Source organism: Drosophila willistoni, unplaced genomic scaffold, assembly GCF_018902025.1.
Source record: "Drosophila willistoni isolate 14030-0811.24 unplaced genomic scaffold, UCI_dwil_1.1 Seg143.1, whole genome shotgun sequence".
Lineage (NCBI taxonomy): Eukaryota > Metazoa > Arthropoda > Insecta > Diptera > Drosophilidae > Drosophila > Drosophila willistoni.
Window position 1 is genome coordinate 716,677 of NW_025814102.1, and position 19,695 is coordinate 736,371.

General features: G+C 40.9%; 5 protein-coding genes and 1 long non-coding RNA gene across 7 annotated transcripts; 2 read left to right on the forward strand and 4 right to left on the reverse strand.

Moving 5' to 3' along the window:
- The first annotated feature begins 777 nt into the window (after window positions 1-777).
- On the forward strand, window positions 778-5,985 carry LOC6648598 (regulator of nonsense transcripts 1 homolog). The gene is made up of 3 exons (XM_002070861.4): window positions 778-1,494; window positions 1,556-4,960; window positions 5,022-5,985. The coding sequence occupies exons 1-3, from the start codon at window positions 1,315-1,317 to the stop codon at window positions 5,061-5,063; spliced, it is 3,627 nt and encodes a 1,208-aa protein (XP_002070897.1). The 5' UTR covers window positions 778-1,314; the 3' UTR covers window positions 5,064-5,985.
- A 626-nt stretch (window positions 5,986-6,611) lies between these two features.
- On the reverse strand, window positions 6,612-11,501 carry LOC6648790 (poly(A) RNA polymerase gld-2 homolog B). The gene is made up of 8 exons (XM_047012447.1): window positions 10,826-11,501; window positions 9,030-10,432; window positions 8,514-8,964; window positions 8,192-8,432; window positions 7,982-8,125; window positions 7,593-7,902; window positions 7,069-7,537; window positions 6,612-6,991 (listed from the first exon to the last, which is right to left on the reverse strand). Exons 1-7 carry the CDS (start codon window positions 11,465-11,467, stop codon window positions 7,108-7,110), a joined length of 3,621 nt encoding a protein of 1,206 aa, XP_046868403.1. The 5' UTR covers window positions 11,468-11,501; the 3' UTR covers window positions 6,612-6,991; window positions 7,069-7,107.
- Window positions 11,502-11,644: 143 nt separating this feature from the next.
- LOC111519284 (poly(A) RNA polymerase gld-2 homolog B-like) lies at window positions 11,645-12,135 on the reverse strand (the record flags this gene model as incomplete). Its single annotated transcript, XM_023179097.2, has 1 exon — window positions 11,645-12,135. A coding segment is annotated over exon 1 (387 nt), but the record flags the coding sequence as incomplete, so codon positions are not given.
- A 123-nt stretch (window positions 12,136-12,258) lies between these two features.
- On the reverse strand, window positions 12,259-13,075 carry LOC111519285. Its single transcript, XR_002724297.2, has 2 exons — window positions 12,625-13,075; window positions 12,259-12,560 (listed from the first exon to the last, which is right to left on the reverse strand). It is a non-coding gene; the product is annotated as an uncharacterized LOC111519285 (long non-coding RNA).
- A 2,321-nt stretch (window positions 13,076-15,396) lies between these two features.
- Window positions 15,397-16,672, forward strand: LOC6648791 (chronophin). The gene is made up of 3 exons (XM_002070863.4): window positions 15,397-15,492; window positions 15,553-15,942; window positions 16,005-16,672. Exons 1-3 carry the CDS (start codon window positions 15,481-15,483, stop codon window positions 16,545-16,547), a joined length of 945 nt encoding a protein of 314 aa, XP_002070899.1. The 5' UTR covers window positions 15,397-15,480; the 3' UTR covers window positions 16,548-16,672.
- A 5-nt stretch (window positions 16,673-16,677) lies between these two features.
- Window positions 16,678-18,516, reverse strand: LOC6648792 (chronophin). Of its 2 annotated transcripts, none has more exons than XM_002070864.4 (4): window positions 17,992-18,516; window positions 17,521-17,772; window positions 17,313-17,450; window positions 16,678-17,257 (listed from the first exon to the last, which is right to left on the reverse strand). In XM_002070864.4, exons 1-4 carry the CDS (start codon window positions 17,998-18,000, stop codon window positions 16,727-16,729), a joined length of 930 nt encoding a protein of 309 aa, XP_002070900.2. In that variant the 5' UTR covers window positions 18,001-18,516; the 3' UTR covers window positions 16,678-16,726. The 2 variants fall into 2 exon arrangements, with proteins under 2 accessions (XP_002070900.2, XP_023034864.1); XM_023179096.2 differs by having other exon boundaries at window positions 17,521-17,778; window positions 17,992-18,515.
- Between the last annotated feature and the right edge of the window lie 1,179 nt (window positions 18,517-19,695).

Sequence of the window (19,695 nt, forward strand, 5' to 3'; positions counted from 1 at the left end):
CTGTTATTTTGAAATGGGTAATTCCTGCCCACTTTTTATAATTTTCACAACCTAAAGGCTATAGAATAGAATTGATTAATGCTTTGATTTGTAATTAAAACTAGCCCATTAACTATTAAGAATGAAATACATTATGAGCGAAAAACGATACCAAAGTAAACTTTGAAGGTCCATTAAATATAATCTAATCATTGCTGCAACTAATTTACCGTATAGCGTATTAAACAGCCAAGCCAAGCCCAGTAAATGGACAATTCGTTGATAAGAATTGACAGGATTGTCCATTAATTGGCTTGTTCAAGAGTGATGGGAGTCAAGGAAAGGGAAAAGGACATACAGTAGCTGCACCTTTGTTTTTCGAATTTAACGGATATCAAAAATTTGGTCTAGGTGGCAACGCCGAGCTCGATTACACTGCATTGTAACAGAGATTAAGATAATCAAATAAATATTGAAATATTGAATATTTCGTAATTGTTGTTAAGTGATTTTTAGCTGCAATCATAAAATTAAAAATATTGGAAATTATTGCAAAATTTCGATTACATTGTGAGAACTCCCGCTCATCACCATCTAGCCAAAGATTATACGGGCAATTTAAAAAATTTTAGTTATTCTTTCTGTTATGCTACAAATGTATTTGATTTAATATTTATTAACAATATTTATTTATTTCATGACAAATTCAAGCGTTCGCTCCTCGTGTAGCAGCGTTATCGGTCAAGGTTGAGTTATCGATAACACAGAGTTGCTATTATGCCCACTCGCATAAGCAGCAGGCTGACTGCGTTCATCAGGCATAATTAACAAACACATTTCTTCAAAATAAACCAAATCCCAGCAGCCATTGAATTGTTGCTAAAGTTGATACACAGTTTTAGTTTATTTTCGTTACACTCCCCTCAGTATCGGTTCGTCGTCCCTAGAGGCAAAAACACAACAAATTCCAACGGATGGTGCCCGGTGAACGGAGCCACAACCTGCTGAACGAATCGCGGAAAAATTATTTTGTAGCACAGAGAAAAAACTGCGTAGCACAGTCCATAAAATTGGCTAGCACAGTTATTTATTTTATACACAGATTAAAGAAAATTTCTTAGCATAGAAAAATTACCATTTCGTCGTATTACATATTATTTAAATCAGGATCAAAACAAAGGCAACAAATCGCGGGAGCAAAACAAGAACCAAAAACGTGGACGCAAGCCTTGAGGTGACGGCACTCAGTCATAGCACTGAGCAACAAAATCTACGTGGTGGATTAGTGTGGGGGACAAGAAGAAGCCGGAACTGGAGCCAAATCCCAGTTGGAAGATGAGCGTGGACACGTATGCGCCTAGCTCGGCGCTGTCATTCCTGGACATGGATGAGAATGAGCTGCTGCGTGGTGCGGACACACAACCCACACAGTATGATTATCGTGATTTTACGATGCCCTCGTCAACCCAAGGTGACGATCAACAGCAAACGCAACCACAGCCAGTAGAGCGGCAGGTAAATATTTAGTTACACCGTACAGTCAGCTGACACTGACACATCATTCATTCGTTTGCAGATCCGTGGCCCTGTTGGCGGTTCACATCCTCGTTTGGCCAGCATTACCCAGGATTTGGCTGATCTACAATTCGAGGAGGAAGATGACGAGGTGGGCAGTAGTTCGTATGTTAAGGAGTTACCAGCACATGCCTGCAAGTACTGTGGCATCCACGATCCGGCCACAGTGGTTATGTGCAACAATTGCAAGAAATGGTTCTGTAATGGACGCGGCAGCACGTCTGGCTCCCATATTGTCAATCATCTGGTACGGGCCAAGCATCGAGAGGTCACTCTTCATGGCGATGGACCCTTGGGCGAAACTATACTAGAGTGTTATTCGTGTGGTGTGCGGAATGTCTTTGTTTTGGGCTTCATACCGGCCAAGGCTGATTCAGTTGTCGTTCTTCTCTGCCGTCAGCCATGCGCAGCTCAAAATTCCCTCAAAGATATGAATTGGGATCAAGAGCAATGGAAGCCGTTAATAGCGGATCGCTGTTTTTTGCCATGGCTAGTCAAGCAGCCCAGCGAACAGGGTCAACTGAGGGCGCGCCAAATATCGGCTGCCCAGATCAATAAACTGGAAGAGCTGTGGAAGGAGAACATAGAGGCCACGTTTCAAGATCTGGAAAAGCCAGGCAATGACTGCGAACCGGCCCAGGTGTTGTTGCGCTATGAGGATGGCTATCAATACGAAAAGACCTTTGGGCCGTTGGTTCGTCTAGAGGCGGACTATGACAAAAAGTTAAAGGAATCGGCCACCCAAGAGAACATCGAAGTTCGTTGGGATGTGGGTCTAAACAAGAAAACCATCGCCTACTTCACTCTGGCCAAAACGGATTCGGATATGAAACTGATGCACGGAGATGAGCTTCGTCTACGTTACGTGGGTGAATTGTATCATCCGTGGAGCGAGACTGGCCATGTGATTAAGGTGCCCGATAATTTTGGTGACGATGTTGGCCTGGAAATGAAGACCTCCTCAAATGCCCCCGTTAAGTGCACCAGTCACTTTTCAGTGGATTTTATTTGGAAATGCACCTCGTTTGATCGCATGGCGCGTGCGCTCCGTATCTTTGCCATGGACAGAAACTCCGTATCGAACTACATCTATTCTCGTCTTCTCGGTCACGGACGCCCCGATGGCACTGATGAGGTACTCTTTCGTGGACCCCAGCCCAAGCTGTATTCAGCTCCGCATCTGCCTGAACTTAATCGAAGTCAAGTGTATGCCGTCAAGCATGCCCTCCAACGGCCATTAAGTCTAATCCAGGGTCCACCGGGTACTGGTAAGACGGTGACATCGGCGACCATTGTCTATCAATTGGTTAAACAGCATGGCGGCACTGTTCTCGTGTGTGCCCCCAGTAACACGGCCGTCGATCAGCTTACGGAGAAGATTCATCGTACCAATTTGAAGGTGGTACGTGTGTGCGCCAAGAGCCGTGAGGCTATCGACTCGCCTGTCAGTTTCCTGGCCCTGCACAATCAGATAAGCAACATCAAGGCGAACACGGAGCTGAAAAAGCTGCAACAGCTGAAAGACGAGACGGGAGAATTGAGTTCCGCCGATGAGAAACGCTACAGAAGTCTAAAGCGAAGCACTGAAAACCAGCTGCTCGAGGCGGCGGATGTTATTTGCTGCACATGTGTTGGTGCCGGCGATGGCCGTTTGTCCCGCATCAAATTCACGTCGATCCTGATCGATGAATCCATGCAGTCTACGGAGCCGGAATGCATGGTGCCCGTGGTGCTGGGTGCCAAACAACTGATACTCGTCGGCGATCATTGTCAATTGGGTCCGGTGGTCATGTGCAAAAAGGCCGCTCGTGCCGGTCTCTCGCAGAGTCTCTTCGAGCGCCTGGTCGTCCTTGGCATACGGCCATTCCGCCTGGAGGTGCAATATCGCATGCACCCGGAGTTATCGCAATTTCCCTCCAATTTCTTCTACGAAGGATCACTGCAAAATGGCGTGTGTGCCGAGGATCGACGATTAAAGTTGGATTTCCCATGGCCGCAGCCAGAGAGACCAATGTTCTTCCTGGTGACGCAGGGACAGGAGGAGATAGCCGGATCGGGCACATCGTTCCTCAATCGAACCGAGGCGGCCAATGTGGAAAAGATCACAACACGTTTCCTGAAGGCAGGCGTCAAGCCCGAACAGATTGGCATTATAACACCATACGAAGGTCAAAGGGCCTATCTGGTGCAGTATATGCAGTATCAGGGTAGCCTCCATTCGCGGCTTTATCAGGAGATTGAAATCGCCAGTGTTGATGCCTTCCAGGGTCGCGAAAAGGACATCATCATCATGTCGTGTGTACGATCCAATGAACGGCAAGGCATCGGTTTCCTCAACGATCCGCGACGGCTTAATGTGGCCCTTACCCGTGCCAAATATGGCATCATTATTGTGGGCAATCCGAAAGTGTTGTCCAAGCAGCAACTGTGGAATCATTTACTTAATTTCTACAAAGATCGCAAAGTCCTGGTCGAGGGCTCGCTCAACAATCTGAAAGAATCGATGATTCATTTCCAAAAACCGAAGAAACTGGTGAATAATCTAAATATGGGTGCACATTTCATGTCCACCATGATGGCGGATGCCAAGGAGGTTATGGTACCCGGTTCCATTTATGAACGAAGCAGCAATTTCAATCGACAGATGGGTCCATCTCATCAGCAACAGCTTCCACAACAACAGCAGCAGAATCATCAAAATGGAGGAGGTCCCTTCCAGGCGCAATCCGCCATAGGTGGCGGAGGCGGCGGTTATAATCTACCCAATTCCAATGGGGCAAATGCCCTAATGAATAACTATCAGGCGTCGTCTAATAACAACTATGCCGCAGGAGCGCCCGGTCAATCGAATGCCGCCACTTGGCTGCATCACGATTCAATTGGTTATATTTCCAATGATCATAATGCTGCCACTCTTGGCAACATGCCCGTTCCGGTTGGCATGTTTATGAACATGAGCAATTTGCCGCCGAGATTCTACAATCAGCATCAGCAGGCCATAATGGCAGCCAAACAGAATCGAGCCATCCAACAGCAACAGCAGCAGATTAATTATGCCGCAACAAGCGGCGGCGGTGCTGGTAGCGGCGGGGGCACCAGTGGAGGAAACGTATCCGCATCTTTGGGTAGCGGAATAACTACTGCAGTTGGTGGCCACAAAGCGGCCAAGGGACAGAAGCAAGGCAAATCTCGTACTCCAGCAGCAGCCGGAGCGGCAAATGCGGCGGCGGCGACGACGACCACCAATATGACTTCACCGTTTAGCCAACAGCCAATGGCTGCCATGTCGCTACAGATGACTCAACCGAGCGGGTTTGCTTTGTCTCAGCAACCCGAATTGTCGCAGGACTTCGGACAAATATCCCAAATGGATGGATTGCTCTCCCAGGATGTGTCCTTCAATGTGGTAAGTCGAGTCCAGTGAGATATGATGCAGTTCCTCCTAATCTCTTTCTCCCTCCGTTAAGCCTGGCGAACGAAGTCTGAATCAATTCTCACAACCATATTGAGAAGCTGGAGGTGCATGCGCACAAATTGCCACAAATCAACTTTACAAACACAACAAACAACATGAACGAGTGAAAAAAGCAAGAGCAAGTTAAACGAAAAAAAAAACAAATGGGAGAAGCAAATGGGAGAAACGATTCAAACTACCAAGTCCAACTTTGAAGTCATCAAAACATGAGAGCATGAGTAGAAAAACAACAGCAGGCAATGCGACAGCAACAGCAGCAGAGCAGAGCAGAGCGTAAACGGTAACGGAAACGGAAAAGAGAACCAAGAACATTTAGGAGCAGCAGAAGTCAGGAGCATGGCGTGAACGAGACGGCGATACACAGCACAGCGGAACGAAGGAAATTAGTGTGTGATCATCAGTAGCAGAGAGAAGAAATTGGGCAGAGAACATGTGCGTGTGTGTGTGTATGTGCGAGCTAGAGAGAACCTCAATTGATGGATTGTGTGGCGACGTTTCTAAAACGCGCCCAAAGCATATGACCACCATCAAGTCACCCACGGGCACCACCAACACGACCAGCAAAATGCGCTCTCAATATACCTATAAATATAAATAGCGCTGTCGCTGGAGGAGGAGGAGGAGGAGGAGCAGGAGCAGAATAAGGAGGAGGCTGTATGCAAGGACAACAGCCAACAACTGGTTCCAACCTCTCCATTAACCGAGGTCAAAGCGGCGAGGCGCGGCAATTGATATGAGGAAAAGAAACAATAAAAAATACCTTAATTTTCTTTTTGAGAAACTCCCAAACCCCACCACCAACAGCACCACTACCACCACCACAATCCTCCAACCTCCATGACACGAATTTAACAGCTCCCATTCTACCCAGTCAGTCCCCCCCATCACCCTCTAAATTCCCACTTAATCCGTCATCTTCAACTCTTGTTCCACCAATGAAAAAACATGTATACAAATTTTTAAAATTTTTTTTTTTTTTTTACTTTGGCAACTATTTTGGGAATTTCAATTTAAATTTCTGTATACTCTCCCCCAATCACACGAAAATTCTGAACAAATTTTTATACTGATTGGACATTCATTTTAAAATCGCGGAACCGAATATCGAAACAAAATTTGGAAAATATGTGAAATTAAAGAAAGAAAACTGTGCGTGCAAAAAAAAATAAATAAAATAAAAAGTTGGAAAAATCGCACGCACATGTTAAATGTGAAAATTAAATGAAGGAGGAATATTTTGGAAAATTAGAAAACAAAAAAGAGAGCTCGCTCAAGTTTATTTTCTATTGCAAAGCGTAGTAGCGATATAAACGATATATAATATATATATTTAGCTACATGATTGTGATTGTTAACTTTTTCTTTAAAGCCATCATCATCCCCCTTCCCTAAAAAATATACTTTCATTTAAATTCAATCATTTCCTCTGCATTCAAACCCAATCCCCCCAAGCTCCCTAACCCGTATTGGAATAGTTATTAATAAACAAAAGTAGAGACGAATTTTGCAAATTAAAATTAACAATTTCTTTTTCCAATAGAGCAATAGATCTGGAAAAAAAAAAAAAAGAAAAATCTACATATTTTAGTTACGGATTCCATTTCGGTTTTTATTGTACAGAGTTAAATGTTCTTTATACATGCCAGAGGAGCGATAAACCAATCCCGGATGTTTACAAATATAAAAAGAGAAAAAAAAATAAACTTTGGACGTGTTTTAAATATATATTGGAACAAATTTTTGAAATTGGTTCAATGCCATAAGTAGAAATTGCATCTTCTAATTGAATTTGATTTTACAAAAAAAAAATATATATATATTTATACAATTTGACTAATAAGACGAACGGAGAAGCGGGGTAGAATCATTTTGAAATAGACATTAAATGGTCTTAAAACTTCTTCTTGATAAATACATATATATTTTCTTTTGAGTTGGTTGCTAGGCGCCTCTAATCCAAATCTGTAAAATAATTAATTGAATTATGTCATGTAATCTTTAACCGATCTCTTCTAAAGAGGTTTGTATAAGATTACAACTACCTGATCAATGTGGGCTGCCCAATTGAAAGATTTGGTTTAGGCCGCTAAATTAGGAACGGCTGCGGTTGCTCCCGCTGTGGTTGCACCACCCATTCCTCCAGTCTTTGCTTCCGTTCCAGAGCCAGCATTCCGTATTCCATGATTTGTTGACATTTGATGCTGATTTTGGTGATACTGTTGTTGTTGTTGCTGTTGCTGTTGCTGCTGCTGATAATGTATCGGCATGAATATGGAACTCAAGTCCAAGGTATGCTCCAGCCGATGTGCAGAGGCCACAAAGATGGCCTTGACCCTCTCAAATGTGGCATAATCATAGACAGAGCGAGCCGTATTGGATAGATCGAAGGGCTCCTCAATATTAAGCTCCTTCCATTGATGGATATCATTTTTTTGAGCTTTGGCCAGACGACAAGCGTTGACTGGCAAAACGCCGCCCGTTCGAATCGAGATGGCAAGATTGCGAAAACTATTCCAATGGGATATCATGAAATTTTAATATTAAATTGCATATAAATACTTACTCGAATTGGCTGAAATATTGAAAGAATCCTAGCAAGTGTTCACCCAGTGTCTGCTTATTAAGCGTCTGATATGGTTCGATCGGTTCAATCAGATCCAAATCTAAACAATCCTGTTGTGACAGTTGAAACTTATCCGGAAAGAGAGTATGCAGGCAGGGCAGAACATGTGGAATGCATCCATGCTGAAGATAATGAATGACCATCAATACTAGCGAATAACTTGAAATGGTCATTCGTTTGGCATCGTTAATGTCATGATATTGGGCCCAGAGCTTTACAATGACCACCAACGGTCGAGTGCGCCAATCCACTAGCGCCCCGCCGGAAATAAAGAGAATGTTTTGAGTATAAGATTACAAAAGAGAATGGAATGGATTAGGATAACTTACATTGGGCATATAGCTGAAGAAGATATGTATTCTTAATGCCCACACAATTGTTATAATTGAGATCCACTTCGATATCGTTGAGGGCATCGCGGAAACGTAGAATCGGCACCCTTGCCTCGATTAGGTTAAAATCTTGAAACACCTCTGTCGGGTGCATGGAAGGAGCGGCATGAGCAGCAGTTAGAGCCCAGGTGTTCTGATAGAACTCACCCGCATTTTTGAGTACTGAATGAAATAGATTCAATATGATCAAAGCCTCCGCTCTTTGCTCTTGGTGCGGCTGCGGATGTGAGTTCGTATGTGAATGCGAATGATGATGGCCATGTTGGGAGTAAATGGGCGTTGGATGCGGATGTTCGGGTAGCAAACACATATCAATATCGGATGAATCGGTACCGAATCCAGTCATTGTCGATCCCACCAGGCAAATTCGATACCGGGCGAACATGGGCTATTTTGCAAAGAAAGCAAAAATTAAGCAATACATTTGGAATTCCCCTTTCCCATTCCTAGGTTGGTATTGCACACTCACATGAATCCAAAGGAACAGATGTCGCCATAGCCGCATCTTGAGCTTAAACTTTTTGTGCGTTTGCTGGGCATTACAGAATCTCTGCCAGATATCCGATGAGAGATTATCATACTTGCAGTGACAGATCAATTGCTCTGGCTCCGTTACCAGTTCCATGTTACGAGCGTGCGCTAGATAACGATCTGGTGGCAAAATGAGTTCATACCAAGCAGTGGACGAGACACCCAATGCCGCAGCAGCGGCGGCGGCGGCAGCAGCTGTAACGGGTGAATGCGGCGTACAGTAGTGAGCATGATGGGGCAATTGTGGAGGCGGATGTGGAGGAGGCAGCGTTTGCGAATAGGCAACTGACAGCTGACGAGGTGCCTGCACCCCAAACGGATGCTGCACTCCAGCAGTATTCATTTCGCCCAAATGTGGCGATAACTGAGCCGGAGAGAGCGGCGGTAATCTGCAAGGAAGAGCAAGAAAGCATATATAAACACAGGTCAATCTGGCAATAATAATGATTCGTACCGATTCCTACTATGCTGGTCCAATGAGCATGTGGATGAAGCTGGCGAAACTGAACGTAACCCTGTGCCATAACATGGTGAACTCGATGGCAGGGGCAAGGCGGACTGCAACGGCGGAAGTGACGCTGGAGTAGTTGTTTCGGCATACCCGAAAAAGACTTGCGCCTGCTGCTGGTGGTGGTGATTATTAGCGGAGATTAGATGTGGAAGTGGTGGCGGTGGTTGTTGTAAATAATTTGGTATATTGACTGTAGGTTGCTCCCCCGACTGGCTGTGACTCGCTGCTGCTGCTGTTGTAATGGCCTCGTCCAATTGGGCACAGCTTATCATATTGCTTGGAGTCAGTGTCACAGGGCCAGGCGGTGGAGATGTGATTGACATCGGCGAGTGTAGCATCATTGTTAGCTGCAGAGCTGTTGGACGTTGCGGCTGCTGCTGTGGTGGCGGTGGAGCCACAAACATATTTGTTTGCACCTGCGGTGCTGCTGGTGGTGGCGTAGTTGCTGTCGTTACGCTAATCGTTGGCTTCACCAGCAATAAAGACGGTTTGCTTGTTGTTGGCGTGGTAATGCCACTTACTCCTACTGCTCCCGAATTGGAGCCTGTAGCCGTGCCGTCTACATTTACATAGGTGAGATTGTAGAAATGCTGATGCTCTGCACTGGGCGATGTTCGTGGCAGCCCTGCTGTGCCAGATCCACCTCTTCCGCCATTCAATCCTCCATCGATCATGGAAGGATGATAGTGATGGGAATAATATGTATTCTTATTGCTGCCACCATTTTGAACTCGACGATGCAATGCATTCAAATTGTTGCTAGGCACAATCTCGATTGATTGTTGATGTCCGACTGGTCCATCTTCCACTGGAGCTCCATTGGATGCTGCATAATGGGGCTTCTTATTAGTAATGGCATTCGTTTGGCCATTGTTTGTACCATTATGTTTACGCCGAAAATGGGAGTTGCCTAAATGATGTTGCTGTTGCTGCTGCTGCTGCTGTTGTTGGTGCACATGATGTTGGTGATACTGTTGATAGGCATAGTGAGTTGGACGATAACGCTGATTTTGCTGTTGCTGCTGATGCTGCTGGTGCTGATAGCCTGGCCCTAAATGCTGCTGCCGCGTATAGTTATTTTGGCCATTTGTATTGCCATTACCACTGCTATGTCCATTGCTGTCAGGAAGCAACTCTTTCTGTAGAAATGATGCTATAGTCAACTGCTTCGGCTGTGGATAGTAATAAGAATAGCAATGTTGTTGCTGCTGATAGTTATTACTATTATTTCTTCTTTGTTCATAACCCATTGTTGAATGTTGCTGTTGTTGTTGTTCCTGCGCTGCCGCCGCTGCTACTGCTGCTGCTACCTCCTTTTGATTGGCTAAGGCAGCCTCCAATTGTTGCTGCAATTCGAAAATATGTAGATTAATATATGTAAAACAATGTGTGAAAATCCAAATTATTACACTGCGTGCAAAATATCCAAAAAATATCATATCTCTTAGGTAAACTAATAGTAAAACCATGAAAAACTTTATGCAAGAATCTTTAATCTATTTTTCAATGAATGGATAGAAGAAAATAAGCCAAATGGCCGATTCTACTTGTATTGTTGAGAACTGAAAATTTACTATGTGTGTATCTCTTTACTGTTTCGCTTAGAATGCCCTAAAATATGTTCTGTCATCTTTCATAGTTTTTGCAAAGCCTACCAAGACTAAATTTTGGTCACACAGCGTTTTTTTTTTTGGATTAATGCTAATGTCAATGTCAATGTCAATGTCAATGTGATTTACTTCCTTTTGCTGATTCGTCGGCTGCTGTGGATAATTGGTCTTCCAGAAGCTAAGTGGCTGCTGTCTAGCTGTTGGTGGTTGCTGCTGCTGCTGTTTGCCACCATTTTGTGCTGTTTCGGGGTTGGTGGATCCAACTGGTGGCGATGGTTTGTTTGCTTCAGAATTATTTGATATATCTGAAGCTTTGTCTGTTGACTTTGTTGTTGTTGTTGTTGGTGGTGGTGGTGGTGCTTCTGCTGCTGCTCTTGCTGGTTGTGGTGGTGGCGCTTGCGCAGTTGTGGCACCTGTTGCAATTGTTGCTGATGTTGTTGTTGGGTTAGAGGATTCAGAACAACTGCGATGATAAGAGGATGATGTCGACTCTGTTGATGAGGAAAGTGAATTCCGTTTCTTGCTGTTGTTGTTGCTGTTAAGCCATTTACCGGCTTTGTTAGGCATTTTGTTAGACGTATTGCTGTTGCTATTGTTGTTGTTGTTACTGTTATTATTATTAATATTATTATTAATGTTGTTATTATTATCGGAAATCTGCTTGCAATCTGTCAATTGACGATGCACAACATTTTGATTTTTCATTTGCAGATTATTATTATTTAGCTGATATTGCTGATAATATGGCGGTGATTGTTGTTGATGCTGCATGTTGCTGCTGCTGTTGTTGTTGTTACTGCTGCTGCCATTATTATTATTATTATTATTATTGTTGTTGTTGTTGATGTTGTTGTTATGGCTATAATATTTCTTCCTTGCCAATGTGTTGTTAGTGTTGCTGCCGTTGTTGTTGCTAGTATTATTATTATGGTTGTTGTTGCTGTTACTGTTGTTATTGTTATTATTGCTGCTAGTGTATTGCATTTGTTGTTGTTGCTGCTGCTGTGAACGCATATTCTTATTTTCCGCAGTGTTGCCATTACCGTTATTATGAAATTTGGTCACTTGACGCAATAAATTTGCTGTCTTATTGTTATATTTATTAAATTTTACAGTCACCTGATTCGTTTTAGATGCGGGCGATGATCCGTTTGAATAACGTTGACGGAATTCTCTTTGTTGTTGTTGTTGTTGCTGCTGCTGTTGTTGTTGTTGCTGTTGTTGTTGTTGTGCTAATGTTGCTGTGGTGGCTGTTATCGCGCCGGCATCAACGGCAGCAACATTTGTGGCAAATATCTTCATATCGCTGCTGCTGGCTGCTTGGCTGGCAAACATAGCCCAATTATTTTCAATACTTAATAATTTAATTTCTGTGTGTTAACTAAATGCTAAAATAAGATTTTTAAAATTATTTCGAATTTTTTGAATTTTTTTGTTTGTTTTTTTCTTTTTGTTTTGATTGTTTTTTTTTTTAATAAATAATATTAATTTTTAAATACTTTTTGTGCTTTTTTAAAGGTCTTTTTTTTTTGTTCTTTTTTTGTTGTTTTTTTTTTTTGCGGTTTCCTTTTTGATTTTTTCTTGGGGCCTGACTGTGTTGTGGGCCACCAGTGTAAAAAGTACCGTTGATTTAAATTAATCTATGTTTTCAACTTCAAAATGTTCACACACATACACAAATGTTTGATTTCCCCTTCGGTTGGTTCTTCGTTTTCGTATTTTTGTTCGTTTCGTTTCGTGTGAAAGAGCCGTTACGTTTATACAAAGCCAAGCCAAGCCAAGAATATGCAACTCAAAGCGGATAAGTGAGTATAGAGGAAGATTAAAAAAAGAAGAGAGCAGAGGTGAAGAAAAGTGATGTATGCTGCAAAAGAATTAAAAAGAACTAATAGCAACAAATTGAAAATATTCGTAAATTATGCACTTACCGAAGCTCTTAAAACATGATACACATGATTTGTAAAGTATTTTCTTTCGCTCTCTCTGTCTCTGTCTGTACATACAATATGTATGTATTATATAACGGTGCTAAATCTTGTCAAGCGTCTGGCACCCGGCTCCGTTTTGAATTTGTTTTTGTTTTTTCTTTTTAATAATATTGTAACACAATTCCAAACACAAACAATTTGACTCTCTATGTATATAGTGTTTATATAAATGAATATATGAAATTTTAGCTTGAGCCACAAATTAAACTAAATAAACTTCAAAAAAAAACATTCATCATATAATAAATTATTATCCTTCAAAAGTTGTGTAGCTAAACTAAAAACTAAAAAAAAAAACAACTAACTTCACACTGGTGCGTTTGGGAAGCAGAGAGCAACTGTTGCTTGCGTTGTGGGATCACAGAGCTGCGAAATTCGGCGGCACTTTTCGATAGTTATCCTCCTTTGTTTTTTGTCTTCCCCGCTTGCCCCTTCCTTGCTCACTCGCTGTCATTTTTCGATCAATTAACCCTTGAAAGTGACTGGAAATAAATCAATACACTTCGGTGGGATTTTAAATGATAGAATTTTGATTTTGATTAAATCTGAAACTAACTCCAATTTATCTATCTTTCCATTTAATTATTCAAATTTTGTTTGTGTTTTATTGTCGTTGAACTTAATTAACATTAACAAATTGGTGAGTAATTAATATAATTAATTAAACATAATTTATACATAATTATTCCGATCCCATGAAGTATATATATTCTTGATCAGCATGAGAAGCGGAGTCGATATAGCCATGTCCGTCGGAGCGTATGTGTTTTACTCAGGCATCTTACGAGCTATTGGAACGAAACTATTTGAGCTTCTTATAACCCGGTTAAGATAAAGTATGAAAAGGTCAGGATCGGACCACTATATCATATACATATGTATGTACATATGTTATATAGAAAAAATAGGTGATGAAGTTCCCCAAAAAATAAGAAATATTTTATTTAAATTAAATTCGATACAAATTTTTACTCAATAATAACAAAAATTAAAAATGGAGTCGAAATATTGTTTTTTTAATATTTAACAACATAATTATTCTACAAATTTAATCTTAAAGTCTTCTTTTCAAAATTCTATCCTTTGCGTGTACAAAATGGTTTTGAAGGACGGTGATCATATCCTTGTCTATGCATTTGTATTGTACGAGACAAATGTCTGAAAGAAAAAAATTGTTAATATTGTTCGTCAGTAATAGAGATTACTATACACAGCGGCGAAGAGAAGGGGTAACATCTGGTTTAATCTATCCCGATTCGGTGCGCTCAAAAAACCCCGAAAATTTCGAAACTTTATAAATTTGATAAAAGACAAAAGATTTTGCCCCGCATCCTATATCTTGTCAACATTTTGTTTAGAATTGAAAAAGTCTTCCATAACTCTCATGGAGCTAGCTAAACATACTATGTACATGAATTTTTTGTATTTGTACAGTGAGCCCAAAAAGTATTGGCACACTTAAAATTTTCAACTTTCATCCGATGTTAGCTTTGTTCTATTTGTCGGCTCACCAAAATAAAAATGCAATTCTGTAAAATTTATAACACATTTCAAAAGTCGAACTTTGGTATGTGAAAGGTCAAGGTTTCAAAATTTTAACAGTTTAAAAGCTCTCAATCGCATCTGTCAATTTTCATGTACAAAGTAACAAAAAATGTCAAATTGTTTGGTAATGTATTTCCCATACATACAAACATACATACATATGTACATAATTAGTGCCACAGAGAGAAAGAGAAGATCGTGTATTCCATATCTTCCAAGTTTCTTATTTAATTTTTCTAGTTTGCAATCCTCAGTTATTTTATATGCAAACAAGAAAAAAGTTTAGACTATTACAACGAAGTGTCTATACTCTACATTTTTAATCCAAGGGGGAGAAAATCTTCCTCCACATAGAGTGTTTAGAATACATGAAATGCAGAAGTACATATGTACATATGTACATACATACCTATGTACATATGTACATACATACATGCATATACAAACATACACACACACACACACACACACTTACATACAAATGTATCTGTTAAGTCATTGACATACGTACATAACGCAAACATTTATCAAATTTCATAGATTATTATTTTGCAAAAACAATAACTTCCATCAAGGCAGTAGTGTATAACGGCAAAACGTGATTTAGCTGTGCGCAGGGAAATAATAATGTACATATGCATTTATTTATTTACAGTTAGTGAGTATGAATATTGTAAATATTATTCTTTACTAGACACCTCATGAATGGAATGCCCCTTTTTTCGATTTTTTGCTTACTAATAGTGATAAGAATGTTTCTAGGAATACCATTTGTCACACACACACACACACACACCCGAAACACTTACCCAGCTGTCCACCAACTTCACCCACTTATACCACTCAGCTCCCTTCTTATCCTATCTATGTAATAACATTACAAAAACCACAAAAGATATAGATATAGAGCAGATATACATACATACACTCATATACAGAGAGTGGTAGAGAGTAAGTGTAACGGACAGAGAGAGAGAGAGAGAGAGTAACTCTCGAGATAAGCGGGAAGCGTTCTTGTTTATAGCATTTTTACTTGGCCCGAGACCATGAGAAGGTGCTAAATAATTTATAATTTTCTGGTTGGGGGAGAAAGAAGAGGAGGAGGAGGTGGAGGTGAAATTCGGTTTTAAGTTCGCCCCATTTCATTATAGGCGACATTTCAGACTTTGATGTTAGTTGACTACTGAACGTTCAATTGATAAGTAGCATCTGAAATTGACGGAAAATAACCCAAAGAAAAACCATAACAACATGGCTAGCATTGTAAGTAACGGGGGGGCGTGGAATGTACCACAACATCACCTAATTGGCAATCCCTTTTAGCCACAGCCTCAACCACAGCATATATTGCAATTGAGTGAGGATCAGCGTAAACGCTTTGTAGCATCCTTTGATCGGGTATACAGCGATATCGATGGTGTCCTCTGGTCAATGGAGCATAATGTTCCACGAGCTATTGAGGGTTATGCCGCCTTGGAGCGTGCCGGCAAAGAGGTGACCTTTGTCACCAATAACAGTGTCCGCACAGTCGATCAATGCATTAAACGCTTCGGCCGGTTGGGCATGAAGGTGGCCCCAGAACAGATATGGCATCCGGCTCAAACTACAGTCCATTACCTGCGCAGCATAAAATTTGAGGGCCTCATCTATATAATAGCGACAAAAGAGTTTAAGGATATTCTACGGGCAGCAGGATTTAAGCTTTTAGACGGAGTAAGTATCTCATGACTATGTAGATTCACTTCCCATATTTCTCTCCCTCTCTGTTTTGTTAGCCAAATGAATTTATTGAGGAGAACTATGAATCTTTGGCCAAACACATCTTTGATCGTCAACCCGTGAGTGCTGTTATCATCGATGTGGATTTCAATTTGAGTTCCGCGAAATTGATGCGCGCCCATTTATATCTTCGTCGCCCCGAATGTATCCTCATTGCCGGTGCCACGGATCGGATATTGCCAGTGGCCAAGGGTGTAAATATTATTGGCCCCGGTATGTTCAGCTCCATACTAATAGAGTCCAGTGGACGGGAGGCTATTACAATGGGCAAACCTGGTCGTGATTTGGGTGACATGTTGATGAAGCATCATCGCATAACCGTGCCCAGTCGTGTGCTCATGATTGGCGATATGTTGGCCCAAGATGTGTGTTTCGGACGTCGCTGTGGCTTCCAGACATTGCTAGTGCTATCGGGCGGATGTACTTTGGAACAATTGCAGTCTGAGAAACTTCCGGAGCTTTTGCCTGACTATTATGCCGACAGTGTGGCGGATTTGGTTCAGTTGTTTGATGGCGAAACCATTAAGTCACATGTCTAGATGCCGTAAAGACATAATATTTATCCTATATCTTGTCCAGAATATTCGTATTCATACATATATGTATATATTGTTTACATTTGATCTAACTGATCCAAAATATATATAAAATGACAATATCTAAATTGTATCTGATGTAAGAAAAGACTTCTGTAAAAGGATCGTTTAATTTCAAGTATCTAAGATTGCTCGATAAGCAAATCGCCGAGGCAATCGACAACATAGTCAGGCATTTCACTGTGATCCTTTGCCATATCCTTCAAGCGCTTTTCCATTTCGCTTTTGCCGGCTGTCATTACCAGTAATGTTTGATAGCCATTGGCATGGCCAAAGGCGATATCACTGGCGAGACTATCGCCCACAAAGAGAACCCGATGTGCTGGTGTTGCCTTATGCCGCTGCAGCATCAATTGACCCAATGCCTCACCAGGCTTGCCAAGTACGAGGGGCTGACGCCCACTGGCCTTGGCCACAAGATCAATGAAAGCTCCCGGTCCGATTATTTCCCCGCGACCAAAGGGAATACGAGCATCTGCAGCTCCAGCCAGGAACAGACATTCGGGATTCTGCAATTGAACTTGGGCACGCATTATTTTGGCCGCCGAGAGATTAAAATCCACATCAATGATGACAGCCTGGACTGCGGAACCACCGTAGATGGCTTCGTGTAGATCACGCACACTCTCAATGGCCTTGGCGCCAGTTGACATCTGTAAAAGATTCCTTTCAAACATATGCCCACTACGAGTTTGGGTGAAAACTCACCGAATCCTGGGTCAACTGGAAACCTGCCTCAATGAGTAGCTGCCTAAATGGTGGCGTGGCCAGGCAGTAGATAAGACCCTTAAATTGTATCTTCTTCAGATGATCGCATATGGTCTGAGCTGGATGCACAATTTGATTCTAGAGACGACAGGAAAAACAAATTTAAAATTATGAAAGAGAAAAGAAAACGTTTTCTATTTGAACTCACTTTTGTTATATTCAATTGACCCTGTTTGGCAAACTTCTCCAGATGCTCCTCCAATGAGCTGACACTATTATTGGTCACAAATGTCAACTTTTTGCGATGCAAACGCTGCAATTGATCTATGGCCCGGGCGGAGCCGGGTATAAAGTCACGAAAGGGATGCCAAACCACTCCATCACAATCGCAAAGTACCAAATCGAATGAGTCAAAGAACTTTTGTCGCTCCTCCTTGGACAACTCTTTGATATGCTTGGGCTTGATCTCAATAAACAAGAGAATATTATATAGTTTTATTTTATACGATTACGTAGTCACAATCTATGGGATGAAACTAAAAACTCTGATTCATTTTCCTTTTAGTTTGTATTTCTCTCCCTCACCTCACCATCACCCTCACCCTCACCTACTTGCAAGTAATTTCGCTTGATGACAGCTAAATGATGCAAAAGCTTTCGCCACATTTTGTAGACTCACCTCACACATTTCTTTGGGTAAGGGTTCTCTGTGCCTTTTGTTTTTTGTGTTATGGAACAAACAAGATTTAAGTTGACTTGTATGACTTATGCAAAATATAAGGTATTATCTACGGATCTCATTCAAGCGTTGAGCCGCTCACCGATATGCGCGACAAATTTGAAACTAAGCCGACAAATGAGCTTCACACTAGCTGCTGCTGGCAAAAACAATTGTTGCTTCACGTGAGGTAATAAAGATGGAGGTGGAGGAGCAAGAGGTTGAATCGGATTTGGGTGCAAATGCATTTCAATTTATTTTACAGCAGATTAGATTAGCATGCCACCTCGATCTCGATCTCATTCTCGATCTCGATCTCGTTGTCGATCTCTCGACGCTTTGGTTATGCCTCAATTGGTCTCGGTTGCCCCCTCTGTCTTTGTGCATTCTTCCAATTGATTTGCTATGGCCAATGTTGTGTAATGAAATTGCTCAAGTCATTTCCGGTTCTCGCCCTGACCTCAGGCAACTAAATACTCAATCTACAATACAAAAACAAAAAACCCAAAATGTCTATATAGGCAATTCAATTAAATGATCAAAAACTCAATGTATCAGTTATATAGAAATTTTAATTCTAAAAACAATCGTTAACTATATTAAACAATTTCGGCATAATTTAATTACTCTGAATGATCAGGAATATTTATATATAAATTGTGTGCTTTCATTTTGGAAGTTTTTGTTTTTTTTATTTTTTTTTTTTGGAAAAACAAAAGCATATTATAAATATTTGAAGACCTGAATTTAGAAAATACATTCCCCAATATACATACATACATATACAATTTTTTGTTTTACATTTCTTTTTCCTTTTGTTTTTTTGCACATGGTTATTTTTTGTTTGTTTTTTACTATATTAGTTTTCGATTTGCCACAACACAATGGTTTATTAATCTCTAACGTAATCGTAATCATAATCGTACACGTGTATGTACATATACATATGTATGTATATAGATTTTTTGTTTTATACTTTGTTTGTACATATAAATATGTTTATCAAAACAACAATTCACTATTAATAAGTAGCATTTTGTTAAGAGTTTCATTTTGTATAAAATATATTTCATATTCAATGTGTGTTTGTGTGGGTGTGTGTGGATGTGTATTTGTGCTTGGCAACAAAAACAATTGATTGTATCTTTTATATGTGGGTGTATCTCTCTGTTTATGTGTGTGTGAGTGTGCGTGTGTGTGTGGTAAGGTACGTTGGATTGTTTCTTAGTGTTTAATTGTAATGTGTACCCCAAAAACCAAAGGTACAAATTCTGAATACCCATCTTTATCTTCCTATATATTAAATGTTACTGGTAGTTAATGCACTTTAAAAGTGGACTTGTACTCGCACATACATTTATACCCATACATATGTATGTATGTATGTATATAATTTCTGTGCTGAATGATTCGAACGATTTATCAATAGAGTGAGAGAGTCTACAGTGAAATGGTTAATCCATTTATTTCGTTCTTGAATTACTTGTTTCAATGTATGTGTGCCTGTTTCTGAGTGATCCTTACTTCACACAGGACGTTCGTTTTGTGTGCGGAAACCTATCCATTATCCTATGTATCAATAACCGAATCAATCTCATCAATATCTAGCTAAATTTCTATACAGTTTCTCGTTTTTTTAATCACACACAAACAAAAAAAAATGTA